At 44.3% G+C, this 21,371-nt stretch overlaps 1 protein-coding gene across 2 annotated transcripts; it reads left to right on the plus strand.

Moving 5' to 3' along the window:
* The first annotated feature begins 238 nt into the window (after nucleotides 1-238).
* On the plus strand, nucleotides 239-20,031 carry cand2 (cullin-associated and neddylation-dissociated 2 (putative)). Of its 2 annotated transcripts, none has more exons than XM_038982789.1 (17): nucleotides 239-377; nucleotides 2,592-2,735; nucleotides 3,183-3,337; nucleotides 3,696-3,819; nucleotides 4,087-4,343; nucleotides 5,607-5,712; nucleotides 5,886-6,043; nucleotides 6,462-6,757; nucleotides 7,016-7,157; nucleotides 8,865-9,112; nucleotides 9,311-9,498; nucleotides 9,866-10,405; nucleotides 10,585-11,207; nucleotides 11,527-11,696; nucleotides 17,121-17,285; nucleotides 17,879-17,986; nucleotides 19,383-20,031. In XM_038982789.1, exons 1-17 carry the CDS (start codon nucleotides 310-312, stop codon nucleotides 19,605-19,607), a joined length of 3,717 nt encoding a protein of 1,238 aa, XP_038838717.1. In that variant the 5' UTR covers nucleotides 239-309; the 3' UTR covers nucleotides 19,608-20,031. The 2 variants fall into 2 exon arrangements, with proteins under 2 accessions (XP_038838717.1, XP_038838716.1); XM_038982788.1 differs by having other exon boundaries at nucleotides 8,865-9,092; nucleotides 9,285-9,498.
* Nucleotides 20,032-21,371: the final 1,340 nt, after the last annotated feature.

The following is a 21,371-nucleotide window of genomic DNA, read 5'->3' on the forward strand; positions in this document are numbered from 1 at the left end:
CCATTAGATTTCGAGAAAATGTACAACTTAAGGAAGAAAAACCTTTCCGTGCGCTGGTTCCTGATTGGTTCCACCAGGTGTCAGTATAAACTACGAATTCATTCTCGACTCACTCATAACACGGTCGTGCCTATTTATAACGAACCCTGAAAGTGTCATGTTTCCCAGTTTGTTCTTGTCCAAAGTTAGCTCGTCACTATTGCCACCCTGTCTCTCGCCATGTTCTCCGGCTGAAACTTCTGCTACACTCTTTCAAAGTTATTCATTCAACTTTTATCATATATAAATTAACTGTAATTGGTTGTCAAGATGTCGAATATCTCCTACCATATCTCCAATCTGTTGGAGAAAATGACATCTACTGACAAAGACTTTCGGTAAGAAGACCGAGTGATTTGCAATGCATGTTTGCGTGTGGGATGACAGTAATAATGTACGCTATCAACAATGACTGTCATTTTTTGTGTGTGTCAGTCTGCCACTAAGTATTTTTGCCTACGTTTATTACTAATGACTTTAAAACTGGCCTATAACGTATCTCACCTATTCAAATGATATGCTTAGTGTAGATTAGGCTATTATTACAAATTAAATGCATAACAATAATAACGTCAAGGTTATGATAAAATAAATTCTTACTCCTTTCACTAAAGTTGGTCCAACAATAATAATTATGATAATTGAATGACAGGTGTTATAGGGAGAGCCATGAAAATAAGAGGTAGAATAGAATATACAGTTGAAGTCAGAAGTTTACATACACTTAGGTTGGAGTCATTAAAACTCGTTTTTCAACCACTCCACAAATTTCTTGTTATCAAACTATAGTTTTGGCAAGTCGGTTAGGACATCTACTTCGTGCATGACACAAGTCATTTTTCCAACAATTGTTTACAGACAGATTATCTCACTTATAAGTCACTGTATCAAAATTCCAGTGGGTCAGAAGTTGACATACACTAAATTGACTGTGCCTTTAAACAGCTTGGAAAATTCCCGAAAAATGATGTCATGGCTTTAGAAGCTTCTGATAGGCTAATTGACATCAGTTGAGTCAATTGGAGGTGTACCTGTGGATGTATTTCAAGGCCTACCTTCAAACTCAGTGCCTCTTTGCTTGACATCATGGGAAAATCAAAAGAAATCAGCCAAGACCTCAGAAGAAATTGTAGACCTCCACAAGTCTGGTTCATCCTTGGGAGCAATTTCCAAATGCCTGAAGGTGCCACGTTCATTTGTACAAACAATAGTATGCAAGTATAAACACCATGGGACCACGCAGCCGTCATACTGCTCAGGAAGGAGACGCGTTCTGTCTCCTAGAGATGAACGTACTTTGGTGCGAAAAGTGCAAATCAATCCCAGAACAACAGCAAAGGGCCTTGTGAAGATGCTGGAGGAAACAGGTACAAAATAATCTATATCCACAGTAAAACAAGTCCTATATCGACATAACCTGAAAGGCCGCTCAGCAAGGAAGAAGCCACTGCTCCAAAACCGCCATAAAAAAGCCAGACTACGGTTTGCAACTGCACATGGGGACAAAGATCGTACTTTTTGGAGAAATATCCTCTGGTCTGATGAAACAAAAATTTAACTGTTTGGCCATAATGACCATCATGTTGTGGGGGTGCAGGAGGGAGTGGTGCACTTCACCTAAATAGATGGCATCATGAGGAAGAAATGTTTTTGATATATTGAAGCCACATCTCAAGACATCAATCAGGAAGTTAATGCTTGGTCGCAAATGGGTCTTCCAAATGGATATTGACCCCAAGCATACTTCCAAAGTTGTCAAAATGGCTTAAGGACAACAAAGTCAAGGTGTTGGAGTGGCCATCACAAAGCCCTGACCTCAATCCTATAGAAAATGTGTGGGCAGAACTGAAAAAGCTAGCTCTGCCAGGACGGATTTGGGCCAAAATTCACCCAACTTATTGTGGAAAGCTTGTGGAAGGCTACCCAAAACGTTTGACCCAAGTTAAAAAATTTAAAGGCAATGCTATGTAATACTAATTGAGTATATGTAAACTTCTGATCCACTGGGAATGTGATGAAAGAAATAAAACCTGAATTAAATCATTCTCTCTACTATTATTCTGACATTTCACATTCTTAAAATAAAGTGGAGATCCTAACTGACCTAAGACAGGGAATTTTTACTAGGATTAAATGTCAGGAATTGTGAAAAACTGAGTTTAAATGTATTTGGCTAAGGTGTATGTAAACTTCCGACTTCAACTGTATATATACTGTATATTGTTCATTTTGTGAGATCCAAAACAGATAGTGGACTCATTTCCTCCACGTTCATGGCCATAATTGGACTAGTAACCAAAATGTTGCAAGATCGAATCCCCGAGCTGACAAGGTACAAATCTGTCGTTCTGCCCCTGAACAAGGCAGTTAACCCACTGTTCCTAGGCCGTCATTGTAAATAAGAATTTGTTCTTAACTGACTTGCCTAGTTAAATAAAGGTAAAATAATAATAATAATAATAATATAGTAATACTGTCTAAAATACATTACAATACAAAAGATAACTTTATTACTAGAATAACGGTCATGTTCGACTCATCTTTTCCTCCAGCTTCATGGCCACCAATGACCTGATGATGGAGCTTCAGAAGGATTCTATCAAGTTGGATGAAGACAGCGAGAAGAAGGTGGTCACCATGCTTCTGAAGCTACTGGAAGATAAGAATGGAGAGGTGCAGAATCTGGCTGTCAAGTGGTAGGCTAATGCTGGCATGTCTCTCTTTATAATAACCATTCTGTTTGTAAAGTGTTAAAATACACAAGGCATCACCACTCGGGCTTCTGAGTGGCGCAGCGGTCTAAGGCACTGCATCTCAGTGCTAGAGGTGTCACTACAGACCCTGGTTCGATTCCAGGCTGTATCACAACTGGCCGTGATGGGGTGGCGCACAATTGGCCCAGTGTCATCCGGGTTGGGGTTTGGCCGTCATTGTAAATAAGAATTCGTTCTTTAACTGACTTGCTTAGTTTAAATAAAGGTGAAATAAAATCTCCTGTGTGTCACAAGGTATTTCAGATTTTTGTTAAAGTCATCGACATGTTGATAGTTAAGTCTTTGTCAAGGAGCACTTGCAGATATAACATATTTTTATTTATTTTTTTAACAGTTAGTTGGGTAATAATTTGTGTGTCTCTGCTGCAGTCTGGGTCCCTTGGTGAGCAAGGTGAAAGAGTACCAGGTGGAGATCATGGTGGATATTCTCTGCTCTAACATGATGTCAGACAAGGAACAACTCAGAGACATCTCCAGTATGGGTCTGAAGACAGTCATCGCTGAGCTGCCTCCATGCTCCGCAGGTATCAGTCTCTTTTTGTTGTTGTTGTACAAGCTACACCACAGTATGGTTCTCCTCCTTGGAGGAACTCTGAAATGGAAACTGTACATTGAGAGTTTATTATATTATGTCAGCTAACCATGTAGCGAATTGGATTGGTGAAAGCAATGACTGGAGGAAGTGTTCACCATTGTTAAATCCATGACAGGTGCCCAATCCCGAAATGCACCCTTAAACCTTAGGTTTTAGGGCTTAGTGGTCCATTTGGGATTGGGCCAGGTAGTGTAGCCTACATGTGCACACTTCAGTAGAAGGGTAGAGAATCTGAACGCAGAAAACTATACAGTTCTAGAATTCCTCTTTTTGCTTTGAATGACCAGGTCAGAGCCTGACTGCCAACATGTGTAAGAAGATCACATCTCAGCTGATAGGAGCCATGGGGAAACAGGAGGATGTTTCTGTTCAGCTAGAGGCCTTGGACATCCTGTCGGACATGTTGGGAAGGTAAGTACTGCTTTTCTAGAGTGTTATAAAACAGGATTTTTTTAAGCAGAAGACTCCATAATGACCAGTAATTATCCTATACAGATCTGGGTCAAATACAGGTCAATTCTAGTATTGAAGTGTTTTTAATTACATTTAGAGTTTTGGGACTATGCCATTGGTTCCATTGTACTTGAGAAATCAAGCACAGCTCAGATATTTGAAAGAATGTTACATAATGTTGTTGACTCAAATCTGATCCTGTACCCTCTCTGTTCAACCTTATAGGTTGAGTGGTACGTTGATCAGCTTCCATGCCTCCATCCTGACCAGCCTGCTCCCCCAGCTGACCAGCCCCCGTATGGCTGTGAGGAAGAGGGCTATCATGGCCCTGGGTCACCTGGTGCCCAGCTGCAGCACGACTCTCTTCACCCAGCTCACTGAGCACCTGCTGGCTGAGCTAGGCCGAGGACAGCAGACCTCCACCACACGCACCTACATCCAGTGTCTGGCCACCGTCAGCCGCCAGGGAGGGCATCGAGTCGGTGAGGCAGCTAGCTAGCCTTAGCATGGGGTGAGGTGATGTTCAACAGGCAGGAGAGGGCATGGAGTCGGTGAGGCAGCTAGCTAGCCTTAGCATGGGGTGAGGTGATGTTCAACAGGCAGGAGAGGGCATGGAGTCGGTGAGGCAGCTAGCTAGCCTTAGCATGGGGTGAGGTGATGTTCAACAGGCAGGAAAGGGCATGGAGTCGGTGAGGCAGCTAGCTAGCCTTAGCATGGGGTGAGGTGCTGTTCAACAGGCAGGAGAGGGCATCGAGTCGGTGAGGCAGGATCGGGTAGGGTGAGGTGATGTTCAACAGGGTAGAGGGTAGGATGGGGTGATGTTCAACAGGCAGGATCGGGTAGGGTGGGGTGATGTTCAACAGGCAGGAGAGGGTAGGGTGAGGTGCTGTTCAACAGGCAGGATCGGGTAGGGTGAGGTGCTGTTCAACAGGGTAGAGGGTAGGATGAGGTGCTGTTCAACAGGGTAGAGGGTAGGGTGAGGTGCTGTTCAACAGGGTACAGGGTAGGGTGAGGTGCTGTTCAACAGGGTAGAGGGTAGGGTGAGGTGCTGTTCAACAGGGTAGGATGAGGTGCTGTTCAACAGGGTAGAGGGTAGGGTGAGGTGCTGTTCAACAGGGTACAGGGTAGGGTGAGGTGCTGTTCAACAGGGTAGAGGGTAGGGTGAGGTGCTGTTCAACAGGGTAGGATGAGGTGCTGTTCAACAGGGTAGAGGGTAGGGTGAGGTGCTGTTCAACAGGGTACAGGGTAGGGTGAGGTGCTGTTCAACAGGGTCGAGGGTAGGGTGAGGTGCTGTTCAACAGGGTAGGATGAGGTGCTGTTCAACAGGGTAGAGGGTAGGGTGAGGTGCTGTTCAACAGGGTACAGGGTAGGGTGAGGTGCTGTTCAACAGGGTAGAGGGTAGGGTGAGGTGCTGTTCAACAGGGTAGGATGAGGTGCTGTTCAACAGGGTAGAGGGTAGGGTGAGGTGCTGTTCAACAGGGTAGAGGGTAGGGTGAGGTGATGTTCAACAGGGTAGAGGGTAGGGTGAGGTGGGCTGAGGATCAGTTTCTTTAAGCTTGATTGTTGAATGTATAGTTTTTTATTTGAGTTCTGGAAATGAAATGACATCCAAGTCATTGTTTTTACTAAACCATCTTGATATCTGTCCCGTGGTTGCAAATAGAGATTGATGAACTTTTAGTCACCAGAGAGCAGCATTGTATTGGACAGTCTGGTAAGTGGTTGTGGTATTGCTCCTGTTCCAGGTGAGCACCTAGAGAAGATCATCCCCATGGTGATGACGTTCTGCAGTGTGGAGGATGATGAACTCAGGGAGTACTGCTTCCAGGCCTTTGAAGCCTTCGTCCGCAGGTAAAAAAAACTCTCTAGTGAATCTCCCTCTCTTCTTGACGTTTCTCTTGTGATTTATTCCACCCATTACTCGCTGACCAGAGCCCAGTGCTCAAACAAGATTGGACACAGATGAAAAACAGACCCATAACTACTAAATAAGTTCAATACTTGATCTGTTATTTCTATATAAGATGCCCCAAGGAGATGTCCCCTCATATATCCACGGTGATCAAGCTGTGTCTGAGGTACATCACCTATGACCCCAACTACAACTATGATGTGGATGAGGACGGGGATGAGGACAGGGATGAGTCCATGGACACAGAGGACGGAGAGGATGAGGACCAAGGTACTCAAACTATCAACAAACCTATCAACAGCAACTATGCTGATATGCAATTATTAAATAGAGTTAGGGTCAGGGTCAGATTTTGAGTTAGGGTCAGGGTCAGGTTTGGGATTAGGGTCAGGTTTGGGGTTAGGGTCAGGTTTGGGGTTAGAGTTAGGGTCAGGTTAGGGGTTAGGGTCGGGTTTGGGGTTAGAGTTAGGGTCAGGTTAGAGTTAGGGTCAGGTTAGAGTTAGGGTCAGGTTAGGGGTTAGGGTCAGGTTTGTGGTTAGAGTTAGGGTCAGGTTAGAGTTAGGGTCAGGGTCAGGTTTGGGGTAAGGGTTAGGGTAAGGGAATTGAAATGCAATCTATTGGACATTAATTGTAATATGGTATGCATGTATGGACAGTGGAACAAAGTCAATGTTCTTTTCCCTTGCAGAGTCAGATGACGAGTACAGTGACGATGACGACATGAGCTGGAAGGTACGGAGGTCGTCTGTGAAGTGTCTGGAGGCTGTGATCAGCACCAGGAGAGACCTGCTCGTGGAGCTGTATGGGTCAGTAGCTCCAACCCTGCTGGCTCGGTTTAAAGAGAGGGAGGAGAACGTCAAGACAGACATCTTTGTAGCCTTCGTTGCCTTACTCAAACAGACCAGGCCTTCTCAGGGCCCCATCACCACAGCAGCAGAGCCTGGAGTCAAAGAAGACCCAGCCATCACTCTGCTCAAGAAACAGGTCATTTGTTTTGCTTTTTGTTGTTGTTTTTGTAGTTGTTTTTCTAACCATTATTCAACCACGTTAGTCTCATGGGGATAAAATGCCTTTTAAAGTGGGTCCTCATCCAAGACCGCAGCAGGGCATACAGTAATACAATATTGTGTATATCACAATACAGAGATCACAAGGTGAATTAGGAGACATATTTCAGTATGTTTTTTTGTGAGCTTTCATTCGTTTGAGGTGTTTCTCAGTGCTTTATTTGTTGTTTCTCAGGTCCCCACAGTAGTGAAGGCTCTCCACAAGCAGCTGAAGGAGAAGAGCATGAAGTCTAGACAGGGCTGTTTCAGTTTGCTGACAGAGCTGGCCAACGTACTGCCAGGAGCCCTGGGAAAACACATACCATCTCTGATCCCTGGTAATCTCACTCACATACCAGCTCTCATCCCTGGTAACCTCACTCACACCCTCACATACCAGCTCTCATCCCTGGTAATCTCACTCACACCCTCACATACCATCTCTCATCCCTGGTAATCTCACTCACATACCAGCTCTCATCCCTGGTAACCTCACTCACACCCTCACATACCATCTCTCATCCCTGGTAATCTCACTCACATACCAGCTCTCATCCCTGGTAACCTCACTCACACCCTCACATACCATCTCTCATCCCTGGTAATCTCACTCACATACCATCTCTCATCCCTGGTAATCTCACTCACATACCAGCTCTCATCCCTGGTAACCTCACTCACACCCTCACATACCATCTCTCATCCCTGGTAATCTCACTCACATACCAGCTCACATACGATCTCTCATCCCTGATAACCTCACTCACCCTCACATACCAGCTCTCATCCCTGGTAACCTCACTCACACCCTCACATACCAGCTCTCATCCCTGGTAACCTCACTCATAATCTCACATACCAGCTCACATACGATCTCTCATCCCTGATAACCTCACTCACCCTCACATACGATCTCTCATCCCTGGTAACCTCACTCACACTCTCACATACCAGCTCACATACGATCTCTCATCCCTGATAACCTCACTCACCCTCACATACCAGCTCTCATCCCTGGTAACCTCACTCACACCCTCACATACCAGCTCTCATCCCTGGTAACCTCACTCACACCCTCACATACCAGCTCTCATCCCTGATAACCTCACTCACCCTCACATACCAGCTCTCATCCCTGGTAACCTCACTCACACCCTCACATACCAGCTCTCATCCCTGGTAACCTCACTCACACCCTCACATACCGGGTCTCATCCCTGGTAACCTCACTCACACCCTCACATACCATCTCTCATCCCTGGTAATCTCACTCACATACCATCTCTCATCCCTGGTAATCTCACTCACATACCAGCTCTCATCCCTGGTAACTTCACTCACACCCTCACATACCAGCTCTCATCCCTGGTAACTTCACTCACACCCTCACATACCAGCTCTCATCCCTGGTAACTTCACTCACACATTCACTTACCCACAGCTTCTTATTTAAATTACTACATTCCTTTGTTCATTTCTGGGGCCAGTAGTTTTTCCAAATAGGATTTTATTAGGATCCCCATTGGCTGGTGCAAAAGCAGCAGCTACTCTTCCTGGGGTCCACAATAAACAAAAATCATGACAGATTACAGGACAATAATAGATAAGAACAGCTCAATAACAGAGCTACATAACATTTAAAATGATCTTGATCATCTGCTGAGTGACCAGCAGGGCCTCGGAGGTGATCTTATAGAAGGGGTCCTCCACACACTGCACCACCGGAGGCAGAATAACCTTCATGTGAGGCTGGAAAACGGCAGGAGGACATTTAGGAAAGAGGAGGGTATCGATCATGTGACCTGGCCAGGAAAAACTCAGGGCCTACTGTAGTTATAGGCTACAACAAGTGTTAATTTCTTCTCTGTAGTTACTCGAAGGACCAGGACTATTTCCCATTCTAACCACGTGGTCAGAAACTCCTGTCCCTAATAGTATAGTACTACAACTTAAAAGGAAATAATGTTGGAATGGTTATTGTTACAATGTCAAAAAAGTCATCTTGATATTCATATTCACCTTTTCTCTGGCATCTCTCTTTTCAGGTATAGTCCACTCCCTTACAGACAAGTCTACCTCGTCCAACATGAAGATCGATGCCCTCTCTTTCCTCAACGTCCTCCTGTGCAGCCATCCTCCTGCCATTTTCCAGCCTCACATGAAGGTTATTCTGCCTCCGGTGGTGCAGTGTGTGGAGGACCCCTTCTATAAGATCACCTCCGAGGCCCTGCTGGTCACTCAGCAGATGGTCAAGATCATACGCCCGTTAGGAGGTAGGTACTGTAGCCCAGAGGTTAGAGAGGTGGATCAGTAATCAAAAGGTTGCTGGTTCAAGTCCTGGGCCAGGAGGATGAAATAGTGGGGACTGAACTGTCTACTGGTGTCAGATCATTGTGTTTCTGGGGTTGGGATGAAAGGTAGAATAAGACATTCCGTTCCAAATAAAAGTATCTATTCTACTCTAGACAAACTACCCGCCTTTGACGTCAAGCCCTACGTGAAGGATGTGTTCTCTGCCACTCTGAAGAGGCTGAAGGCTGCAGACATTGACCAGGAAGTGAAGGAGAGGGCCATTTCCTGTATGGGTCACATCGTGTGTCACCTAGGAGACCAGCTGGGTGGTGACCTCCAGCCGACACTGCAGATCTTCCTGGAGAGACTGAAGAACGAGATCACCAGGTAGGTAGCCTAGTGTGTTGCAGGTACACATCCCTGCTCCAACTGTAAAACAAATCTGGTGTAGGGTGGGAAGTGAGCCGGCAACAAGACAGTTACTGGCATCAGTATCCCAATACCATCTTGTGCCATTGAGCAAGACACTCAACCCCCTAACCTGCACTGTGGCTGACTCTCTCCTCCAATCTCCCTGTGGGTTTATGTGTATATTTGGGGGATAAGACAAAAAGTATCTCCATGACAACAATCTTATCCAGAGAGTTGGAGGGTTCATCTTTGTATCTCTTCAATAATGGCTTCTGTGACAACATGTGTTGCATCATTGAGGGCTATCTCTGTTTCAAAGTAGTCCAATTCTTCTCCATAACAGGCTGACAGCGGTGAAGACCCTGACTCTCATCGCCACATCGCCCCTCAGGATCGACCTCCGACCTTTACTCACTGAGGGCATCCCCATCCTAGGCTCCTTCCTCAGGAAGAACCAGCGCGCCCTCAAGCTGAGCACACTGACTGCCCTCAACATGATAGTTATGAACTACAGCGACAGCCTGAAGCCGCCCATGATCGAGGCTGTGCTCAACGAGCTACCTGCCCTGATCGAGGAGAACGACATGCACATATCCCAGGTGGCGGTGATGCTTCTCACCTGTATAGCTAAGGTGTGCCCCTCCTCCCTGTCCAAGATCGGGAACACCGTCTTACCTGGTGTGTTTCATCTGGTTCATTCCCCGTTGCTACAAGGAGGGGCTCTGTCGGCCATCTTGGAGTTCTTCAAGGCCCTGGTTGTCACTAAGGCTGGGAACATGGGATACAACGACCTCTTGAAAGCTCTCACCGGTCCTTTCCACGGCTCAGGGAAGGCTACAGACCCCACACCCATGCACAGACAGTCTTACTACTCTGTGGCCAGGTAGGAGTAGTGGTTTGTTCGATTGATTGATTGATTGATTGATTGATTGATTGATTGATTAAGTGGACAGATAAAGAGGATAGATATAAGTGATATACCTATAGTGTCCTGTAGAGGCATGGGAAACACAAAATTAGGTTTTTATTTTTTCTGTTTTATATTGTCTCATGTTTGGCCAGGTGTGTAGCTGCTCTATCCTCCGTGTGCCCTAAAGAAGCATCCGGAATGGTCACCAGCTTCATCCAGGAAGTCAAGAACCCCAAGTGTTCCGAGTCTGTCAGAATCCTGTCCTTCCTGTGTCTGGGGGAGGTGGGGCGTACCATGAACCTGGGGGGTCAGAAGGAGCTAAAGACCGTGATCCTGGAGGCCTTCTCCTCTCCCAACGAGGAAGTCAAGTCAGCCGCTTCCTGTGCTCTGGGGAACATCTGTGTGGGCAACCTGGAGGAGTACCTTCCTTTTATGCTGAAGGAGATAGATAGCCAGCCTAAGAGAAGGTACCTGCTGTTACACAGCCTCAAAGAGGTGATCAGCGCCTGCTCGGCGGAGAGCTTGTTGGCCCACGTCGAGGATATCTGGGCTCTTCTCTTTAAGAACCGCGAGTGTGCCGAAGAGGGGACGAGGAATGTGGTGGCGGAGTGTCTGGGGAAACTCACCATGGTCAACCCGGCTCAGCTCCTGCCCAGGCTCAAACAACAGCTTTCCTCAGGGTCTCCTGTGGCCCGCAGTACTGTGGTCACCGCTGTTAAGTTCACCATCGTTGATCAGCCTGTACCTATAGATTCACTACTCAAAGGATGCATAGGTAAGATGTCAAAGTGACTCAACATATACATTTTTTTTTTTTTACACTGGTTATATGACAGCCTTATTCAACCGTAGTGCACTTCTTTGGGTTAAAGCCACATCTGGTTAAAAATAGTGAACTGTATGGAGAAATGCGGTGTCATTTAAAATGCACCCACAACATGCTAAAATGTCCAGGGTTGTATTCATTCAAGTAATGGGACAATGGAGAAAGAAATAATCAATTACAACGGGAAAAAATGAGTGTTTGCCTCCCAGTTTCAGTTCGATTTCTTCCATTTGGTTCTTAATGATCATCGCCCTGTTCTCTATGCCAGGTGACTTCCTGAAGACTCTGCAGGACAAAGACCCGAATGTGCGTCGTGTGGCCTTGGTGATGTTCAACTCAGCGGCCCACAACAAACCTTCTCTGATCCGCGGTCTGCTAGCCTCAGTACTGCCTAGCCTCTACAACGAGACACAGATCAGGAAGGACCTTATCAGAGAGGTACTGTGTGTGTGTGTGTGTGTGTGTGTGTGTGTGTGTGTGTGTGTGTGTGTGTGTGTGTGTGTGTGTGTGTGTGTGTGTGTGTGTGTGTGTGTGTGTGGCCTGCTAGCCTCAATATCACCTAACCTCTACAACAATAAACAAATCAAGAAGGACTAGGGCTGTTGCCGTGACCGTATTACCGCCACACCTGATGTCATGTGTCATAACCGCAAGTCACTGTAGTCTCCTCTTATACACTCTGGATGAGCGTTAGTAGGACCCAACTCGTTAACGGTCATCGGGTCGCTAACTGCCTGGTAGTCAGGGCTCTATTGTCCCTCTAACCACTCTGACATCAATGCAAATGAGATGGAAAATCACATCAAAAACACTTATCATCAAAACAGTATCCTGCTTTTAAAACTCATTTCACTGTGATCGTGTGGCCTACCCCTGTGATCGTGTGGCCTACCCCTGTGATCGTGTGGCCTACCCCTGTGATCGTGTGGCCTACCCCTGTGATCGTGTGGCCTACCCCTGTGATCGTGTGGCCTACCCCTGTGATCGTGTGGCCTACCCCTGTGATCGTGTGGCCTACCCCTGTGATCGTGTGGCCTACCCCTGTGATCGTGTGGCCTACCCCTGTGATCGTGTGGCCTACCCCTGTGATCGATACACGTGAAGAAAGTAGTTCAACAGCAGGTTGAAACTGAGTGGGGAAACGTGGTCGTTGTGGATGTTGTTACAAAGCCTTAACACAATGAAATGGACAGCTGCTTTCTAAGATCATGATTCATTCAAAACCACCATATGCATATTAGAGTTTATGTATAGGCCTATATAGGAGCCCAAGCCAGAAAAAAAAAACTGAATTGAAATAATGATTGTGCCATTATACAATACATAGTGTTTTGGAAATTCTTACACAGGGACACTCGAAGTCAATCTTACATAAATCACTGTTTATTGTCAGCGAGCTGGAGAGGTCAAACTTAGATGCATGAAAGTGAGCTCTAACGGGGCAGTCCCGTTAGTTCCCTTATATACTGACGAGTTATATTTGCATGATTATTCATAATTAATGTTTGCTTCATTCATGTGGCAGACCAATACTGGGTCATGCATGTGACTACCAATACTGGGTCATGCATGTGACAGACCAATACCTCACGAGGCTTCTTCTCTCTAAGCTGAGACCTTAAAACTGAGAGATCCCTTTCTCTAAACAAGTTTCTGGGCGTACTGTCAAATTGCAGATACTGATAGTGAGGATTTGTTCAATCAGTCACATACATGAACACAGACATTGGTTATTAGAAAAGCACAAACATAACAATGTCCATCACAATAGCCTACTGCATGTTACACATGGCCGAAAAACAGTAAAAAATACAGATTTAAGATATCTTTGGTACATAATTGATCTAGCCTAAATTAAACTTATTCAGAGTGGGGCTACAGTTATAGTGAATTTGTATTTTGAATAGCCTTGTAATAGGGCATATTTTATATTTTCATAATTAATAGGCTGACACATTACAGAATATCAGACCACCGTGCGTTTCCATCTCATCCTCTCTCTCCTTCATTCCTTTATTGAGCACGTAGAGGGACTGTCAACAGTTTAATGAAATATGTTTCCTTGTGAAAACATGTTACTAAACTCAGCATAAAAATAAACGTCCTTTTTTCAGGACCCTGTCTTTCAAAGATAATTCGTAAAAATCCAAATAGTTTCGTAGATCTTCATTGTAAAGGGTTTAAACACTGTTTCCCATGCTTATTCAATGAAGCATAAACAATTAACGAACATGCACCTGTGGAATGGTCGTTAATACACTAACAGCTTACAGATGGTAGGCAATTAAGGTCACAGTTATGAAAATTTAGGACACTAAAGAGGCCTTTCTACTGACTCTGAAAACCACCAAAAGAAAGATGCCCAGTGTCCCTGCTCATCTGCGTGAACGTATGAAGCCCCTAAATAAGATCTGGTGCAACCAATTACCTTCAGAAGTCACATAATTAGTTAGATTGCACACAGGTGGACTTTATTTAAGTGTCACATTTGGGGCAGCAGGTAGCCTAGTGGTTAGAGCGTTGGGTAAGTAACCAAAAGGTTGCTAGATCGAATCCCTGAGCTGACATGGTAAAACTCTGTCGTTCTGCCCCTGAACTAGCCAGTTAACCCACTGTTCCTAGGCTGTCATTTTAAATAAGTATTTGTTCTTAACTGACTTGCCTAGTTAAATAAAGGTTAAACATAAAAAAAAAAAAAAACATGATCTCAGTATATATACACACCTGTGCTGAAAGGCCCCAGAGTCTGCAACACCACCAAGCAAGGGGCACCACCAAGGAGCTCTCCAAACAGGTCAGGGACAATGTTCTTGGAGAAGTACAGATCGGGGTTGGGTTCTAAAAAAATATCAGAAACTTTGAACATCCCATGGAGCACCATTAAATCCATTATTAAAAAATAGAAAGAATATGGCACCACAACAAACCTGCCAAGAGAGGGCCGCCCACCAAAACTCACGGACCAGGCAAGGAGGGCATTAATCAGATGCAACAAAGAGACCAAAGATAACCCTGAAGGAGCTGCAAAGCTCCACAGCAGAGATTGGAGTATCTGTCCATAGGACCACTTTAAGCCGTACACTCCACAGAGCTGGGCTTTACGGAAGAGTGGCCAGAAAAAGGCCATTGCTTAAAGAAAAAAATAAACAAACACGTTTGGTGTTAGCCAAAAGGCATGTGGGAGATGCCCCAAACATATGGAAGAAGGAACTCAAGGAAAACGCTATGTCTGGCACAAACCCAACACCACTCATCACCCCTAGAACACCATCCCCACAGTGAAGCATGGTGGTGGCAGCATCATGCTGTGGGGATGTTTTTCATTGGCAGGGACTGGGAAACTGGTCAGAATTTAACCTCTAATTCCTCCCAAACCCGGATCCGGGAGCACCCCCATCAGTAAAAAAGCTGACTAGCATAGCCTAGCATAGCGTCACAAGTAAATACCAGCATCTAAATATCATTAAATCACAAGTCCAAGACACCAGATGAAAGATACACATCTTGTGAATCCAGCCATCATTTCTGATTTTTAAAATGTTTTACAGGGAAGACACAATATGTAAATCTATTAGCTAACCACGTTAGCAAAAGACACCACTTTTCTTACTCCACCATTTTTTTACTGCATCAGTAGCTATCACAAATTCGACCAAATAAAGATATAAATAGCCACTAACCAAGAAACAACTTCATCAGATGACAGTCTGATAACATATTTATTGTATAGCATATGTTTTGTTAGAAAAATGTGCATATTTCAGGTATAAATCATAGTTTACCATTGCAGCCACCATCACAACTCTCACCAAAGCGACTAGAATAACTACAGAGACCATCGTGTATTACCTAATTACTCATCATAAAACATTTCTTAAAAATACACAGCGTACAGCAAATGAAAGACACAGATCTTGTGAATCCAGCCAATATTTCAGATTTTCTAAGTGTTTTACAGCGAAAACACAATATAGCGTTATATTAGCTTACCACAATAGCAAACATCACAACAGCATTGATTCAAGCCAAAAATAGCGATAACGTATAAACCACCAAAATATATTAATTTTTTCACTAACCTTCTCAGAATTCTTCAGATGACAGTCCTATAACATCATATTACACAATGCATATAGAGTTTGTTCGAAAATGTGCATATTTAGCGGCACAAATCGTGGTTATACAATGTGATTAGTGGCCAAAACTTCAAGCAATCTGTCCGGCGCCATCTTGGAGAGGCACCTATTCTAATCGAAAACTATTCATAAACTTGACTAAAAAATACAAGTTGGACAGCAAATGAAAGACAAATTAGTTCTTAATGCAATCGCTGTGTTACATTTTAAAAATTAACGTTACTTCAGCATACAGCGTGCGCTAAAGCGAGACCGCACCGAAATTCATGGCGGAATTATTATTTGACATTTGTCAACATAAATACGAATTAACAACATAAAGATTGCTTACTATTTGCCGAGCTTCCATCAGAATCTTGGGCAAGGTGTCCTTTCTCCAGAACAATCGTCTTTTGGTTGAAAGATGTCCTCTTCTCATGTGGAAATAGCAGCTAACGATAGCCACCCACTGGAGAGGTGTCCAACTCGTGAAAGCGCATCACAAAGAAATCCAGGAAAATCGCAATAAACTGATATAAACTGCTATAAGTCGGTTTAAATTAACTACCTTATGATGTCTTTAACAACTATAACGAATAAAAACATGACCGGAGATATAGAACTGCTAAAACGAAAGCTTTGCAGGAGGCCATTGTGATGTCCCTGCTGCGCCAGGCGCCCCGTTGAAAAGAACGGTACTTCCGTTCCACGGTCTTATATAGGGCCCCAGATTGCGCAATCCACTCCATTCAAATTCTCCCCGCTTACTGACATCTAGAGGAAGGCGTATGCAGTGCATGTAGCCCGATGGCTTACATGGGGACTTATAAACTGACCTCAGAACAGGGACCTCGATTTCTGAAATCTCACTCCCTGACAGGAAATGTGCTGCAGAATGAGTTCTGTTTCACTCAGAGAAATAATTCAAACGGTTTTAGAAACTAGAGAGTGTTTTCTATCCAATAGTAATAATAATATGCATATTGTACGAGCAAGAATTGAGTACGAGGCAGTTTAATTTGGGAACGAATTTTTACAAAGTCGAAATGGCGCCCCCCTAGTGTCAAGAGGTTATTAAGGAATGGTGGATGGTGCTAAATACAGGGAAATTCTTGAGGGAAATCTGTTCGTCTTCCAGAGATTTGAGACTGGTACGGATGTTCACCTTCCAGCAGGAAAATGACCCTAAGCTGCTAAAGCAACACACAAGTGGTTTAAGGGGAAACATTTACATGTCTTGGAATGGCCTAGTCAAAGCCCAGACCTCAATCCAATTGAGAATCTCTGGTATGAATTAACGATTGCTGTACACCAGCGGAACCCATCCAACTTGAAAGAGCTGGAGCAATTTTGACTTGAAGAATGGGCAAAAATCCCAGTGGCTAGATGTGCCAAGCTTATAGAGACATACCCCAGCTGTAATTGCTGCAAAAGGTGGCTCTACAAAGTATTGACTTGAGGGGTGAATAGTTATGCACGCTCAATTCCGTTTTTTTTGTCTTATTTCTTGCTTGTTTCACAAGAAAATATATTTGTATCTTCAAAGTGGTAGGCATGTTGTGTAAATCAAATGATACAAACCCCCCCAAAAAATCTATTTTAATTCCAGGTTGTATGGCAACAAAATAGGAAAAATGCCAAGGGGGGTGAATACTTGTATGCATTTGTATAAATCCCCTGTATTGACTATGTGTTGAATATGTGTATGCTGCAAAACGAGAGGATGGTAACACTCTGTCTATGTCAGGTGGAGATGGGTCCGTTCAAGCACACAGTGGACGATGGTCTGGATGTGAGAAAGGCAGCGTTTGAGTGCATGTATACCTTACTGGACAGCTGTCTGGACTGCTTGGACATCTTCGAGTTCCTCGACCGCGTAGAAGAAGGCCTTAAAGACCACTACGACATCAGAGTAAGACTGCACGCAAACAAACGTCCTCAAGGCCTTTGCAATGCCTAAAACATGGTACTAGTGTGTTGGGGCACTCTTAAACTGGACAAATTATGCTTACACAGCCAACGCAATGGTTTTCGATGAGAGCAGTGCGTTGTTAGGGACCCGGGGAGGGCCACGCTGTCTGTCAGAAAAGTTGTGGGAGGTTAAATCTAAATCTTAAATCACCCAGAACTCCGTTTTGTTACGAGAGACCAACTTTGATGCAATGAGAGATTTGTCAACCAATGCCTGAGGTGCATAAAGATGTACTTACCGCCTCATTTGCTAAGTTCTCCGTATTGTACAGTGTTCTCCATTACTCTTGTTTTGTATCGGCATTAGCATTGTATATATGACCCCAATTCTAACTCCAAGACGGTGGCAATTTGAAAACATGAACAAGTAGATTGTGCTGTTTTGAAAAGGCACATTGAACCATGTCGCTCCAAATTCTGTGGCTAGTGCTCAAACTGAATTCCTCCATTTTTATGCACGTTCGGCATTGAACACAGATAGAATGTCTCTCCCATCTTATTTCTCTAAAATGTCTTCCTGCCTGTCCCCCCCAGATGTTAACATTCATCATGCTGGCCAGACTCTGCTCTCTGTGTCCCAATGCTGTGGTCCAGAGACTGGACAGACTGATCGAACCTCTCAGGGTTACCTGCACCACTAAGGTAAGGAGACTTATGACATGGCAGTCCACACAAGCCTCAAATAATTAAAAGCGAGGGCCTACCCGAGTGGCGCAGTGGTCTAAGGCAGTGCTAGCTGTGTCACTAGAGATTCTGGGTTCGAGTCCAGGCTCTGTCGCAGCCGGCCGCGACCAGGAGATCCATGGGGCGGCGCACAATTGGCCCAGCGTCGTCTGGGTTAGGGGAGGGTTTGGCCGGCAGGGAAGTTCTTGTCCCATCGCGCACTAGCGACTCCTGTGGCGGGCCGAGCGCAGTGCACGCTGACACGGTCGCCAGGTGTACGATGTGTACGATGTGACATATTGGTGTGTCTGGCTTCCGGGTTAAGTGGGCATTGTGTCAAGAAGCAGTGCGGCTTGGTTGGGTCGTGTTTCGGAGGCTGCATGGCTCTCGACCTTCGCCTCTCCCGAGTCCGTACGGGAGTTGCAGCGATGAGACAAGACTGTAACTACCAATTGGATACCACGAAATTGGGGGTAAAAAAAGTTAATAAAAATAATAATTAAAAGCGGGCGGGTTTTGACTCAAGACATTTCAGCGTTCTATTTTTTGTTAATTTGTAGAAATGTCAAAAAACGTCATTCCACTTTGTCATTATGGGGTATTTATTGTGTGTAGGCCAGTGACACAAAATCACAATTTAATTCATTTTAAATGTAGGCTATAACACAACAAAATTAGGAAAAATTCAAGAGGTGTGAATACATTCTGAAGGCACTATAGTTACAAACCGTTAGTAAATCTAACCTTTTAGTTTAGAGCTGCAAACACATAGTTACAACCCATTAGTTAATTTAACCTGTTAGTTTAGTGCTGCGAACACATAGTTACATCCCGTTAGTTAATTGAACCTGTTAGTTTAGTGCTGCGAACACATAGTTACATCCCGTTAGTTAATTGAACCTGTTAGTTTAGTGCTGCGAACACATAGCTCTGTGTACAATAGTGTTTAACATGATATTTGAATGACTACCTCATCTGTGTACCCCACACATAAAATTATCCGTAAGGTCTGCTAACCTCCCCCCCCGTTATTGTAATGGTAAGAGGTTAGCATGTCTTGGGGGTACGATATTTGTTTGTCTGTAACTTTCTCACTCATCATTATTCACGATTCATTCATGGGTTATCCGTAACCATGGTAGCCATCCACATTAATGTAGAAGTGTTTAGAGACATTCTATTCTTATTTACAATAAAAAAAAGTGACTCCAAAATGACACAAATCATTGTATCATTTCAAATCAAAAGTGCTGGAGTACAGAAACAAATGACGTGTCACTGTCCCAACACTTTGAGCTCACAGTATTTACGTTAACATCGCCAATAAAAGATGAGCGTGATTACACAATATTTGCTTCTTCTATCGTCGTCGCAGGTGAAGGCGGGGTCAGTGAAGCAGGAGTTTGAGAAGCAGGAGGAGCTGCGTCGTTCAGCGATGAGGGCCGTGGCAGCCTTGCTCTCTATCAGCGAGGTGGAGAAGAGCCCTGCCATGGCCGACTTCGCCAACCAGATACGCACCAACGCAGAGATGGCCTCCATCTTAGAGAGCATCCAGGGAGACACACGCTCCAGCACAGTGGAAAGCATGGACACCAGTTAGAACTAAACGATGCGGAGGGGACACCCTCCCAGGATAATTTGAAGTTATTCTTTAAAATAGAACAGAAACCGAAGCCAATGCCCAGCATTTTTGGCTAGATGCAAATTGTATGACTGTCATAGGCCGTATTCACTGCCACTGAAATCATTCATATTCTGCCTTGAAAGTTGAGTTGAAAACGTGCCTTATTGACTAGTCAGGATGTCGTAGGGCCTAATCAATGCCAAGTATTCCTCCGCCTTAATCAATGCCAAGTATTCCTCCGCCTTAAAAAGCAACGTTGATACGAAAACGTGTCGTCTGATCATTGAGGTCATACTTTATTCAAAGGACTTTAAGGCCAGTGGTATTCAGTGCCATTTTGGTAGGGCTGTGACATTGATACAGTATTCTCCATGAATACATTGCAAATAAACAAACGTTTTGTTCATTTAACTGTGCATCATCTAGTGTGTAAAATGTAAGACTTGCATAATGCATTACAGACCCCCCACTAATATACAGGGCATTCGGGAAAGTATTCAGACCCCTTGACTTTTTCCACATTTTGTTATGTTACAGCCTTGTTCTAAAATGGATTAAATAGCTGTTTCCCCCTCATCAATCTACACACAATACCACATAATGACAAGGCAAAAAGTTTTTTTATTAATTTTTACAAAATAATTAAAAATAATCTTAAATATCACATTTACATAAGTATTCAGACCCTTTACTCACTTTGAAGCACCTTTGTCAGTGATTACAGCCTTGAGTCTTCTTGGGTATGACGCTACAAGCTTGGCACACCTGTATTTGGGGAGTTTCTCCCATTCTTCTCTGCAGATCCTCTCAAGCTCTGTCAGGTTGGATGGGGAGCTTCGCTGAACCATGTTCAGGTCTCTCCAGAGATGTTAGATCAGGTTCAAGTCCGGGCTCTGGCCGGGACACTCAAGGACATTCAGAGACTTGTCCCGAAGCCACTGCTGTGTTGTCTTGGCTGTGTACTTAGGGTCGTTGTCTTGTTGGAAGGTGAACCTCGCCCCAGTCAGAGGCCCTGAGCGCTCTGGAGCAGGTTTTCATCAAGGATCTCTGTACTTTGCTCCGTTCATCTTTCCCCAGTCCCTGCCACCACCATGCTCCACTGTAGGGAAGCTGTCAGTGACCATCTGGTTCTTAGTCATCTCCCTGACCAAGGCCCTTCTTCACCAATTGCTCAGTTTGGACGAGCGGCCAGCTCTAGGAAGTCTTGGTGGTTCCAAACTTATTTTATGAATGACGGAGGCCACTGTTCTTGGGGACTTTCAATGCTGCAGATACATTTTGGTACTGTTCCCCAGATCTGTTTCACGACACAATCCCGTTGACCTTATGCCTTGGTTTTTGCACTGTCAACTGTGGGACCTTATATAGACAGATGTGCCATTCCAAATCGTGGACTCCAATCAAGTTGTAGAAACATCTCAAGGATGATCAATGGAAACAGGATGCGCCCCAGCTCAATTTCACATCTCATAGCAAATGGTCTGCATGTTTATTTTCAATACATTTGCAAAAATGTCTAAAACCTGTTTTCGCTTTGTCATTATGCAGTATAATTGTGTGTAGATTAGTTTATTTTTTTAATCCATTTCAGAATAAGGTTGTAACACTAAAGCAGGGTTCCCCAACTAGTGGCTTTATTTAGCATTTTCATTGGACATAAGACTAAAAAAAAATCTAATTTATAAAGCCCTTTTTACATCGGCTCCAAGTGATTTTAATTTTGTAAATCTGTTCCAAGTA

This window comes from Salvelinus namaycush, unplaced genomic scaffold, assembly GCF_016432855.1.
Source record: "Salvelinus namaycush isolate Seneca unplaced genomic scaffold, SaNama_1.0 Scaffold13, whole genome shotgun sequence".
Taxonomy (NCBI): domain Eukaryota; kingdom Metazoa; phylum Chordata; class Actinopteri; order Salmoniformes; family Salmonidae; genus Salvelinus; species Salvelinus namaycush.

Coding starts and splice junctions, on each gene's coding strand:
- cand2 (XM_038982788.1), top strand. CDS start 310: ATGTCGAATATCTCCTACCATATCTCCAATCTGTTGGAGAAAATGACA. Junction 2,736..3,182: donor CAGAATCTGGCTGTCAAGTG/GTAGGCTAATGC, acceptor TCTCTGCTGCAG/TCTGGGTCCCTTGGTGAGCA. Junction 11,208..11,526: donor ACTACTCAAAGGATGCATAG/GTAAGATGTCAA, acceptor TCTCTATGCCAG/GTGACTTCCTGAAGACTCTG.